The sequence below is a fragment of the Anopheles coluzzii genome, chromosome X, assembly GCF_943734685.1.
Source record: "Anopheles coluzzii chromosome X, AcolN3, whole genome shotgun sequence".
In the NCBI taxonomy this organism is placed as follows: Eukaryota; Metazoa; Arthropoda; class Insecta; order Diptera; family Culicidae; genus Anopheles; species Anopheles coluzzii.
In genome coordinates, this window is record NC_064669.1 from 2,929,933 (window position 1) to 2,942,512 (window position 12,580).

A 12,580-nucleotide genomic window follows, 5' to 3' on the forward strand; every position below is an offset into this window, starting at 1 on the left:
CAATATTGTTCCTGCCTCGCGGTCGTGCACTACCGTCAGCACTGCACTAGCCGCAACATGCGCCCCTTGTCCCACATTTCCATAATCTGTGGTGGTCAACAGCTGTACGACGGCCGCCTACAGCCACCGGGATAGCCTCGCTCTCTAGTGCGATACTGATGAACCTGCGGCGCAAGAGCACGCAAGCGTTTGGTGGCGGCGGCTGTGGAATGATGGTGCACCTCGGTAAATATGGTGCACGAGAAGAATTCTTCCCGCAAAAGGCATCCGTTTGGGCACTGAAATCGAACGACGCCTACGGAGACAGTAACAACAACAACCATCCGGACAGGAGACGGATCTCAGTCGGTTGTATGAAAACAGCAAGGTGCACTAGATCGTGAAACACTGGCCGTCCAGTACGACACAGGCCTTATCAGCAGATGGCATGGAAATGCCGCGTACAATGAGGCCGCACCGTGACGCCCCGCGCTGTAGCCCTCTTTTACGCACCGAAGTTAAGCAGTTCCATCGGGATGTCTTCACCGCGCCGGATCATTTGCGGGACGATAGCGACAAATGTCCCGCCGTAGGATCCAACCAATATGGTGGATAATTAATACAAAAAATACAAATTTCATTAATTTAATTCATAAAAAAATGAAAACTGTAGCTCAACGAAGAAATAGATACATGATGACTAAAACGGAAAGAAACATATTGCCATCCTTGTCGATTTTTTCGTTAATTTTGATCCTTTCGTTAAAAATACCGGTTGAATTTTAAATTTTAACGAAACATTGACGAAGCCAGGAAAGCGTTACGCAGTGTTTTAAGCCCTGGAATTACTGCTGTATGGAAAGCTAAAAGTAATACTTTTAGGCATACTTTTAACGGTTTCTTAACAAGATTGTGCTACTTGGGTTATTCAAATCTCACTTGTTTCAGTGATGGTTGTTTACATTGGAGTTTAGTATTTTAACAATAGTATCGATCCATAAATTCAATGCGAATTTATACAACAAAACAGAGGGAATGAGAAAGCTCTTCTCCAAGCGAGGAAGCTCCCACTGGTTGGGTATACCACAAACAGATGGCGCCACCAGCTTTTTGCTATTTTTAGTATGCATGAGTCGTTTGCCGTTTGCTAAACGATGTCTTTTTATATTCCGTTTAGGTTGAGTGCTTGAGTCGTTTAAAACCCGTTTAGTGGTCGTTTAGTGGATTTGTGGCACTTTGGTATCCTAGTGTCATCAGGTTTTTCATAACCGGCCAAATAGACATAGAGCGACAACGTCGCGCGCGAAAAAAGTAGCTCTATTTTGCAAACAGAGCTACTCGTCGCGCGCGACAATTTTGCTTCATCCTAAATAATCGAATTATCTAGTTTTTTACAAGCCAGATTAATGCCAAACACAAAAAATAGATTTGAACACATTTTAACCTATTTTTGTGTGTTGTCAAATAAAAAACAAGTTGTTGACTGAGTCAAATGCGCTATTTTGATCTACACCGAGTGAAATTTTGAGCTACAGTAGACCGTCGATTATCCGGGCAGCTCGGGACCGGACGGTTGCCGGTTAATCGATTTGCACGGATAATGGTCCAAGAAATGTCAAACGCATATAAAACATATGAAATTCACTAGTTTTATTATTAATTCACCTAGAATCAATCGATTAATCGTTAGTAGAATATTATTTTAATCAATAACTGTAGGTTAAACAACTGTTCATGAACAAAAATGAATTTCGAAAATACCCCTAGACACTACAGAGCTGCACAAGAAACTGGTTACCCAATTGAATATCGCTGCAAACTTTCGCCGTACGTATGAACAGCTGTCAGATTTATGCGCACGGTTAATCCGCCCGCCGGTTAATCCGTCCCCGGATAATCGACGTTCTACTGTATTTTTGTCGCGAGCGACGTTGTCGCTCTATGTCTATTTGGACGGTAATAGAACAGGATTCTAGATGCTTATTTCCTGTGTCAATAATAAATAATTACTGCACTTGGAATATCACCAAACAATGTGGTTTTATGCCCGATTTAAGAAACTATAATCTGAATGTGTTGGATTGAAAGCGTATTTATCACATTTTTGTTAGTTCTAATTCCTCTTAAATTTACATGTTCAAATGCGCGTTCAGAGTTCATGCAAGGTGTTATAAATGACAAGGTGAAGTTGTTCAGAGCAAAATGACATTTCTCGACTTGACATTTCTCTTCCGTGGACTCTGGTATAAAAATCGGGGAGGACTGGTGCGGGGTATAGAAATTTGTATGCAGAGAATGACAGATGTCCCCCACAATGTCGCCCAGCAAAAGCGATAAAAATCAACCTTCTAAATACATTATCCTTGAGTTCATGTCAGTTTCGTTTAATTGAGCTACTGCTGCACTGAGCACGTCTACGCACGATGAATCTCGCATACGGTGTTGTGGCATCATCGTAGATGCTGTTATTACCAAATATAATTCAAAAAATCGACAAAACTTGCGGCGAGTCTCTGACCATTCCCTCACTAGACCCTCTGGCACCAATCAAACAAAACATTGAACGTGACAAATGTATGAAATATGACGGGTCGAGATGATGTTTGCCTTGTTTGTTTGAACTGTCTTAGGCGGCGCTCTGGGACCAATCGAACGAGACAAACAAACACGACTCTGTTCTATAGGTGCTCTGTCAGCTGTTCGATGTCTTATAGACCTCTCATGATGCACTGTAATACGCCTTTCTTTTCGTCTCGAAAATGAAGCATTTTCATAGTTTAAAAGAATATCCACCTACAGGGGGAAGATTCAACTCATAATTTACTAGTTATTCACATCTGTAATAACTTAGAAATCATTCAAATTGAATATTGAAAAATGTAAACAAACGTCCATGCCAAAACACATACAGTGCATACACATGGATTATGTACACACAATAGTTTAATACGTTTCAATCCTTTATATTTGATGTTATAATTGATTGAAAAGTTTAACAATAATTATTGATAGCTATTTTAAATATTTTGCACGCAATTTTAAGAAGAAAAAGAGACAAACTACGTAAACAAACTTAAAAACGTCCCGAATTGAATTCTATCTACTGTAGCTGTGAAGCGTTTGACAGCCAAGGTACTCACAGCACAGGTGGGTATCGAACATCACAGACAGAATCAACTGTGTTTATTAACGATGTCGTGTTTGCTATTCCTCATGTTAAATTGTTATTATATGCTGACGATCTAAAAATGTTCCTACCTGTTAAATATTCTGACGACTGTGAAATGTTACAAGACTCGTTAAACTATTTTTCTGCATGGTGTTTTAATAATGAAATGTTACTTAATGTTAGCAAATGTAGTTGTATAACATTCTCAAAGAAAAAAAATCCTATTATTTATAACTACAAAATCAATGAAGACAGCGTTCCACGTTTTTCTCAGGTTCGGGACTTAGGAGTTATTTTAGACAGTAAGCTTAGTTTATCTAGCCATTATCAAACTATCGTCACTAAAGCTCTTAAACTGTTAGGATTTGTCTTACGTGTCTCGGCCGACTTTAAAGATCCTTTCAGTTTAAAAACATTATACTGTTCTCTAGTCCGTCCCATCCTGGAATTTGCCAGTGTAGTTTGGTGTCCCCATCAAATCACATACATAGATAAAATTGAAAAAATTCAGAAAAAAATCACACGTGTTATGTTTCATCGTCTTCCCTGGTCAAACCAAATTCCACGTCCTTCGTATAATGTTCGGTGTTTACTATTCGGCTTAGAGACTTTACAGCATAGGAGAACTACGGCTCAGATAACTTTTATGCATAAATTATTAATTGGAGATTTTGATGCACCTGACATTTTAAATTTTATTTGCTTTTCTACTCCCTCTAGAGGTCTTAGAAGTAGAGAGCTACTAAGAAGCCCTTGTAGATCGACTGGTTTTGGTGCCAATGATCCACTGCTCAAAATGATTGATGTGTATAATAGGTTAGGGTTATCAGCAGATTTCAATCAATCCGTTAGTCAGCTGCGTCAGCATATTCAAGTTAGTTCTAGGGCCATAATTTAAACTTGTACTCTGTAAGCATTAAGTTATTTAGGCATACTGCCCGATAACTTTGATTTAAATAAATAAATAAATAAATAAAAAAAAAACTGACATGTTCGACTCGACGTTTGTCTTGTTTGTTTGTTTGTGTCTGACAGTGCACCTCCATATGATTATATGGGTTTGTTCGTGTCGGATGTCGTGTTCGATTGCTGCTAGAGCGCCGCCTTACGGTGCACCTCCATATACAGTAGAATGTCGATTATCCGGGGGTGGATTAATCGGTGGGCGATTTAACCGTACGCATACATTTGACCGTACGCAATTCAATCATGGTGAACATTTGCAGTGATAGTTAGGTAGGTGTTGTTTGTAAATAGAAACTGGTGTACAGGGATTAACAGATGTCAGAACAGAAACGATAAAAATCATTCTTCTAAATACATACACCTTGATCCAGTCCCATGCTGCCCGGATAATCGATGATCTACTGTACATCACATACGTTTGTTTGAGTTGGATGTCTTGCTTTATGGATGGTCGAACGCCGGTTAAGGGTTACATAGACCTGTATCTAATATGTTCCTTGGGTTTCTGGCATAAAGCCATAAATATGTCATAACAATAATACCACAACATTCACATTAAACAATCGTTACGCGTTTAGAGTGGTCGAAAGCGTTAAGGAAACGGTATAAATTTTAAATATGACTTTAAACCATCAACTATATACGACATACAAAATCCCACTGTATGCTACGGAGTAAGAAGAAGATGGTACTTTAGAAAGAACTCAAATGATCGTCTGAACGCTTGGGTGTCAATCGCATCAAAAATGGCTGTTTCGCAATTGGTGGAGAAGCTAAAGGTATTTAATTTATTTATTTTGCTCAATTTCTGAAAAATTACGCCCGTATAACATTTTGTGCCCGGTGTTTGGCGAATTCGTTTATCTCAGTTTGGCGACAGGTACGTTTTGGTGAATTTCGTCGTGAAGCCGGTGGAAGATCCACCGTATAGCGGCTCCCGGGTGGGGTTTGGATTTGCGGAGCGAAACAAGTTTCTCTCGAGCGAAATATGGCATTCGTTCGTCTACCCGAAGCTTTTTGAAATATTTGATCAAAATTTGGCTTTGATTGGTGAAAACCTTGATCCGGCGTACGAAAAGGATAAGGATTATTACTTGAAATGTGTCGAGCGTCCCTACCTGGAAATGAGGGTTAACTTCCGGGATGGTTCGTATCGCAACAGATTGAACATTTTGTTTCAAGAGGAGCTGAGAAATTTACACCAATCCTGCTTTTTTGTTGAAATTAGAGATCAAGGGCGTACTTTTGTGGAGATGATTAAGCGTCGCGACGAGTTTATTGACAAACTGTTAGATGAGAACAAAAGAATGAAGGCGCAGATCGCGGCTCATGAATCAGGCGCTCCGAAAGACGCTACCGGAGTAGAAGGAAACGATCCGAAGCCAGTTAAAGAGCACGTGCCCGAGGCTCCGCCCGCCCATCCAGCCCTTATCAAAAGAACCTACAAACCGTCAGCCGATAGCTCCCAACCCGGTCCTTCATCCGCACCCGACTTTTACACAACGAAAATTCTCGGTAAATCTCCAACACGCCAAAACTCACCGAGCGGCTCAACCCTTTCGCTCGATGCTGTTAGTAGTACGGACAGTGAGAATGGGCAGAAGCAAGGTTTTTTCACGGAAAGCCCGGACGAGCAGGCTACACATCTTCAGAAAACGGCAGACATACAGAAGCAGGAAGACTTGGGAGGGCCGAGCAAAACGAAAAGGCACAAGGCTAAGAAAACTCAAGGCTCAACCCTTTCGCTCGATCCTATTAGTAGTACGGACAGTGTGTATGCTCCTACTACTTCTACACGGGTATTACGAGCACGGAGCAGTAAACCGCTGGCGCGAGGTTTTTTCACGGAAAGCCCGGACGAGCAGGCGTGTAAAATGGCATGGCAGAAAATGGCAGACAAACGGAAGCAGGAAGACTTGGGAGGGCCGAGCAAAACAAAAAGCCACAAGGCTAAGAAAGCCACAAACAACGATCAAGATGAAAAGGAAGAAGAAAAACCTAAAGTGCTGTAAGTACTGAATATATCTAAATTGTTGATCGATCAGTTTTCTACATTGCTTTTACTCGTTTGCAGCAATTGCACCGACATGCCTGAATCGGAAATCTTAGCCACATTTGCCGACTACAGGCAGGAGCTGCACGAAATATTTCTGAAGCACAAAGATGAACTAGAAGAGCAGTGGATGGCGAATAAGGAGCTGGTCTACTATACAGACGTTGCTCACTTGTTTAATGAGGATCAGAAGATGGCCATGATGCAAGTACTGGAAAATGAATTTGTGCCAATTGAACTGAATGGAAAGGTAATGGTGCTGCTTTGAAAAAAAAAAACATTACCAAAACTATAACCTCACTTACGTCTCAATATTGCAGTACACTGAATTTTTTACCTCCACTCTGCTGATGGAATGGATTATACGTATTTTCATGAAGCGGTACAAATTTACAACTCGCCAAGAGGCCTTAAAACTCATCAAGAAGCAGGAAGAGGAGGTCCTTGAATACATTGCCAGAGATTGGTAATAAGCCACCATATGTGATCTGATCATGGTTCCTTAACATTTACATTTGTTTTACAAATTTCTCATTGCCATTTTTTTGTATTTAATAAATACGGCAGTGCGGCCGGTTTGCTTGCTTGGTTGCTACATTACCCTTTACGCTTATCTGCTTCCATCAATGCTTATTGCTTAAAAAAAATCAAAATATGAATAAAAATTCAATAGCAAGTAAGGAAACGACAATGTGTGGTGTAATTCTTTGCATGATTTCCCGAATGAAATATACGCGAATTACGAGCAAAAAAAGGAGCATTATTGATACTTATTTTTATTTTATTTCTTTCTGTCATTTTATAAACTCAACTGTAAGAGCATGTTTTCACATTTTCGCATTCATCACAGTTTTTTTTCGGGCACGCAATAGGAGTTTGTACTGTTTTGTCTAAATGAGACTCGGTCAGATTTTTCGTCTTTCTGTTTTTGTTGAGTGGCATTGTTTTGAGGGCGACGGTGCTTCAAAAACACGTCGGTACATGTTTGTCGTTGCTGTTGAACTCATATTATCTATTGATGCTTGCTTTACAATCGTCATGCAATGTCTAATTTTTCGTTTTAACTATTGTTTTCCTCCTCGTTCAAACATTAACTTGTACAAAAATAAGAAAACATGGTGAGCCAATTGTTTAAACCAGGGGTCTCCAAACTTTTCAGTTCGCGGGTCGCATTGCTTCACAATCAACGTAGTTGAGGGTCATTTTGACGCTACCTTTAGAATGGGTAGGGACCGCAAGCGCCCCGCGAGCCGTAGTTTGGAGAGCCCTAGTTAAATCCATTTAATCCAAATGGTGAGACTGTAGTTTTTTTTATCGTGGAAACATCCTGCTCTTGTATGAATGCGTCGGGAGAATGGAACTGGATGTTTTGTTGTTTTTTTTTTTAATTTTTTTCACCTCCCCTCTCAAATTTCGTTTCGCCGTTGAAGAGGGACAAGGCGTCTGTTTGTAACAAAGCCCGATTGGTGTTCTCGCTTCTGTTCGATGAACCCTTCGACGTACGTGATCATGCAGGATCTCTTCTTCTTCCCTGTGGAAATGAAGATCAGCCTTTTACGTCACAATGGAGAAGCGTTACTCGCCTTTTATTATTCCCAAGCAACATTTTGAATGTACTTTCGTCACCCACGCGACCGACTGGTGTAATAATTGAAATAAAAAATGTACAGCAATTATCCGCAGTACGAGAGACCGATATACACGAATTCTAGAGGCAAAAGAACTCCGTTGGAGCCAAAGCATCTTTAAACTATACAAACAACAACATACGCGAATTCGTATACATTGGACAGATTCATACGTATTTTTTAACTATATTAATATTTTGCTAACCTGTGGAGCTATGGAGCTTACATTTTTTTCTGTGGATATTTGATTTTCCAGTCGTTTGGTGGTCGACCATCGCCCATTACTCAAATCTCACTTGCTTCAGTGCTGGTCCCAAGCGCCACAGATTAAGCTTAAATGACTGGAAAATCGAATATCCATAGAAAAAAAAATGAAAGCACCACAGCTTCATTGGTTTGATCAATAGATGGCGTATTACAACTCATCATTATATAGCTGTCCTTTTCTTGCAATGTGTTTCGACAAGTTTCATCTAATTATGACCTATATAGCCTTCTAACTTTCCGAGCAAAAATCTATATGAATGGTCGGTGTTGGTCAGATACGTGGGTGTTACAGAGTTTCCCACGATTTATAGGTTCCCATTAATTTTTGGTTGGTTCCCATAATTTTTTTGGTAGGTTCCCATGATTTTTTGACCGTTTTCCCGATTTTTTGGTTTATTTGTATTGACATCCAATCGGACAATACCAACAAATCATGGTGGAACTACTGAGCGTTTCTACATACACCGAGAAAGCAGCTGAGAAAATAACTGACAACATGCTTTGACAGCGAATGACAGCATTTTCGGTGAGAGAAATCTCCTCTGCATGCAAATAACGATGGAGCTGAGAAAATTTCCAATTGGAAGTTTATGACAAACGATCAATTATAGTTTGCATTTTTGCCGTCTAATAATCGTATAAATATTATTCAAAAGTAAAAGAATCTTTTTTGAATTCATTTTAGCGATTAAAATGGAGTTTTTCGACATCATTTTATAAGTCTCACCTCGGCGCTTTTCGGAGCTTCTACACACTCCGGCGTGCGAAACCGATTGTCAATTCTCTCACAGCCATCTCTCACCTGCAATCTCGGTGTATGTAGAAACAATCTGTCACCAACGGCCTTGTCATATCGAGTGAACTGGTAGAACTGGTATAAGGCCCGTGTCTGTGCTCCATCGCATGCGATTTTATCGCACGTGCTGTCAAACGCTTTTTCGTATAATATTGCGATTAATTGGATGATTTCAATAATATAACGATTAATTGGATGATTAATAATATAACGATTGGATGATTTCAATAATATAACGTTAAAGTTATATTATTGAAATCAATCGTTATATTATATAATAATATAACGATTGATTTCAATAATATAACTTTAACGAAAAATTAAGTTGAGATTGTTCCTACAAAACACCACACATTTAGTTTGACAGATAAAATCGGATGCGGCGTCCGACGAAATCAAAAATGTTTGATTCCGTCGTACGACGAAATCGCACGTCCGACGTTATCTGTCAAATCCCATATAAAATTTTGACAGGCCTTCCGATAAAATCGCATCCGATGGAGCACAGACACGGGCCTTATCAAACCGGTTCAGAAATGCTCCCTGCTTTGTTCGCCGGGCACCCGAACCAACCGAAACGTAAACAAACACCCGTCAAGAGGCGCACGATGTGACAGCGGCGAAATGTCGACCGTCGCCCGCTCCCTCCCTCCCCCAACGTATCACCACAGCACCCTTCCATTACACAACCGCGTGTGTTTTCGCTCGCTCGTACTCTCCGATTTTTCCGGTGTGTGTGCGCCTGTCTCGGACAATGTAATAGCTTTCGGTCTCGAACGGAAAGGGGTAGCAGGAAAAACATTGCTTCGAAGAATAAAAACGGGAGGGCATGCGGATAGCAGCAGCCGCTCCCAGCGTGTGCGTGTCTGCTGTCGCGAACTGTGCGAGAACTCGATCAGTGTGTGAGGAAAAGTAAAAGCTCCGGGGGAAAAATCGTTCGATCCGGGAGGGGGCGCTCGTAAAACCGCGACCTGCAAAAACACCATGGCCAACTGTCTGCGGAACTTGTCGCGGAAGGGCCGTCCGCTGATGGGCGGAATTTTCTCGGCCCGCAGTGCGAAGCGGTGCGACGAGCTGCACCGGGTCCGCATAGCCGGTGCGACCGCCGCTGCCGCTAATGTAAGTGGAGACACACACATACACACACGTGTACGCGACATCCTAATTCTAATGCACACTAAGCCTGCATCCTACTGCACGCAGGAGGAGGATTTGACCGTCCTATCGGTCTGTCAGCTGTATATTGCATAATATATGATTGTATTATTCGCTTGCTTTTCTCCCGGGCAGAACCGATGCTTAGCACCGGCTGGTACACAGCCAGCGTACGCATTTGCGATCGATGCATTTGAGGCTAGCCGGAACCACAGGAAAGCATTACGCGAGCAAAATGATTGCCACCCACACCACGACCACCATCATCACCACCACCCGTCGACATCGTACGGTGAGCGGGACGAACGGATCGAGGTTCGGTATTGCAGCGAGGGCACTTCATCGCCAGCGGTAAGATCGATTGAAAATGTGCAGTGTTGGGTTTTGTTCTTTTAACCGAAACCCCCGCCAACTACTACTCCCAACATTTTGCAGGGAAATCCGCCGAAAGCCGATCAACCGACGGAAGAACAGCTGCACCGGGTGTACCACGTGCTGTCGCAGACGCTGCCTAAGCTGTTCGTGCAACCGCTCGACTACTCCATCTACAGCCCGAACCTTATCTTTGAAAACAACATCCGAGGCACCAGGACAGAGTACGTAAAAGCAGGCGCTAGCTCGCCCGCTACCGGCGGCGATACGAGATATTTATCCTTTTTGACCCCATTTTTTTTTTCTCCAGAGGACTGTATCATTACGTGAAGCAAATCGCACTGCTGCGCACCGTGGGCCATCTCAAGTTTGCGTACGTTACGTTCGAGGTGCTGAAAATCACCAAACATCCGGAAGATAATACCGTGAAGGTGCGATGGCGCATCCGGGGCATCAGTGCGCTGCGCGTGATGCTGCAGTTCTGGAAGTACAAGCTGTGGAAGCTGAAGGAAATATTCGACGGGCAGGAAGCGTAAGTACCAGTGTGCTTCGTTTTGCTCACCATCTCTAAGTAACTGCTTAACTGTGTTGGTCCAGCATTTTGTATGGGAGTTTGATTTTCTTTACACGCAAAAACGGGCACAATTTATGCTGTTTAAGTTAGGTAACATTATCAAGCAATGCATCAACAGACTTTGGCAATAGTTGAAAAAGATTCGGAAACTCACAATTCAAATCAGTTCCGATTGGAAATTTGGAAATGGATTTTTAACATTATTTCCTGTTGTAATGCTTGCATGCTCTATTGTCTAACTAAAAGAGGTCATGTACATGATCTTTTCATAAACATAACATAAAGTCAATATTAAATTAGTATTTCAAAATTCGATTCGTATTGCATTACCGAGATTCATTAATTCAATCGGACGATTGCATCATCCGGGGACGAGACATGCGTGCTTTGCTTTATTTATTGCACTTATTGATTTTAATCATTTCTTGTGCGAATTTCAACTACCATATTTGAAGTTTGTTTAAAAAAAGAATATGTTATAGTGATTTTTCCTAGATTTTCTTAGCTCCTTGTGAGATCTTACAGCCCTAATACCCGTACATCGTGTCTAGGAACCAGCAACGATTGAAATTTATGTTTGTTTCTTCTTCTTCTATTTGACGAGAGGGGATGTATGCTCCTATGTTGTTCAAACACTTGTTTGAAACAGCATATCCAGAGGCTTATGCTCTCTTCTATAAACTTTGGCTGTCTAGAGTCATATGTCTTGTAAATAGGATGTTTCTATATGTTGCTATGGTTATGTTTATATTTATGTTTCTCTTTATTTTACTGATCGATGGACAGTAGATCCCTCTCGATCGATTTCTAATGAATGTACAATTCAATTATAAATAACATAAAAACGAGCACACTACCGAACGGAATTTAGTGCTTGATTGAACGGAAACACGATCATTACATTACCTCGACACAAACGCGTTGCTGGCGGCATGTCGAAGGCTTGAATTGTAACCCTTTCTGTTTTTTGTTTCCTCTTCCAGCTGGTACGACGGATTTTCGGTGTTGCACGTTGGCGCAGATGGATTGGTGTCCAAGCATGTAGTTGATAAGGTACCTTCATCTCTATCGTGACGCTTTTCCCCCATCATCACTGGCATTCGCCCCAAAACCGTCCGTGGCTTAATACCCTTTCCCAATTTGCAGATTATGCCCGATGATGATACGGTAAAGGTAGCGCCGAAAACGATGGTTTCACCAAAGTTGGCTTTAGTGGTTGGGCTGACGGCCGAGATCTATCCGGTAGTGAGTACGATGAACTGAACGCTGGCGGGCGCCGGACAGGGCCCATTCTTGCGAAGAAGCCGTGTTGCAGCAAACTGTGTCTGGGCTGGACAGTTTTCTTTTTACGATGATTTATTATTACGTTATAGGTGCGCTAAGTTATTAAGGTGACCGCCCCCCGTAGTAGCATCAGGCTTTGTTAAGGGTAAACAAATGAAATAAAAAGAAAACGCATAGAGTGAACTTAGCTCGGTTGGTGGTTTTCAATTATATGCAGCCTGGCGTTGGAGAGAAAATGGTTAAAACATATTTGTTACGAAGAATCGCAACATGCCAACTGAAATATATCCATTAAAAGACATAGTAACTATCATTTCCAATTGGTGAAAAAAAAGCA

General features: G+C 41.5%; 2 protein-coding genes across 2 annotated transcripts; both read left to right on the top strand.

Moving 5' to 3' along the window:
* The first annotated feature begins 4,139 nt into the window (after positions 1-4,139).
* LOC120959082 (uncharacterized) lies at positions 4,140-6,886 on the top strand. Its single transcript, XM_040382239.2, has 4 exons — positions 4,140-4,893; positions 4,984-6,122; positions 6,189-6,417; positions 6,488-6,886. The coding sequence occupies exons 1-4, from the start codon at positions 4,861-4,863 to the stop codon at positions 6,635-6,637; spliced, it is 1,551 nt and encodes a 516-aa protein (XP_040238173.2). The 5' UTR covers positions 4,140-4,860; the 3' UTR covers positions 6,638-6,886.
* Positions 6,887-9,501: 2,615 nt separating this feature from the next.
* LOC120958916 (uncharacterized protein C6orf136 homolog) lies at positions 9,502-12,430 on the top strand. The gene is made up of 6 exons (XM_040381991.2): positions 9,502-9,977; positions 10,149-10,364; positions 10,449-10,609; positions 10,696-10,917; positions 11,943-12,012; positions 12,106-12,430. Exons 1-6 carry the CDS (start codon positions 9,843-9,845, stop codon positions 12,220-12,222), a joined length of 921 nt encoding a protein of 306 aa, XP_040237925.2. The 5' UTR covers positions 9,502-9,842; the 3' UTR covers positions 12,223-12,430.
* Positions 12,431-12,580: the final 150 nt, after the last annotated feature.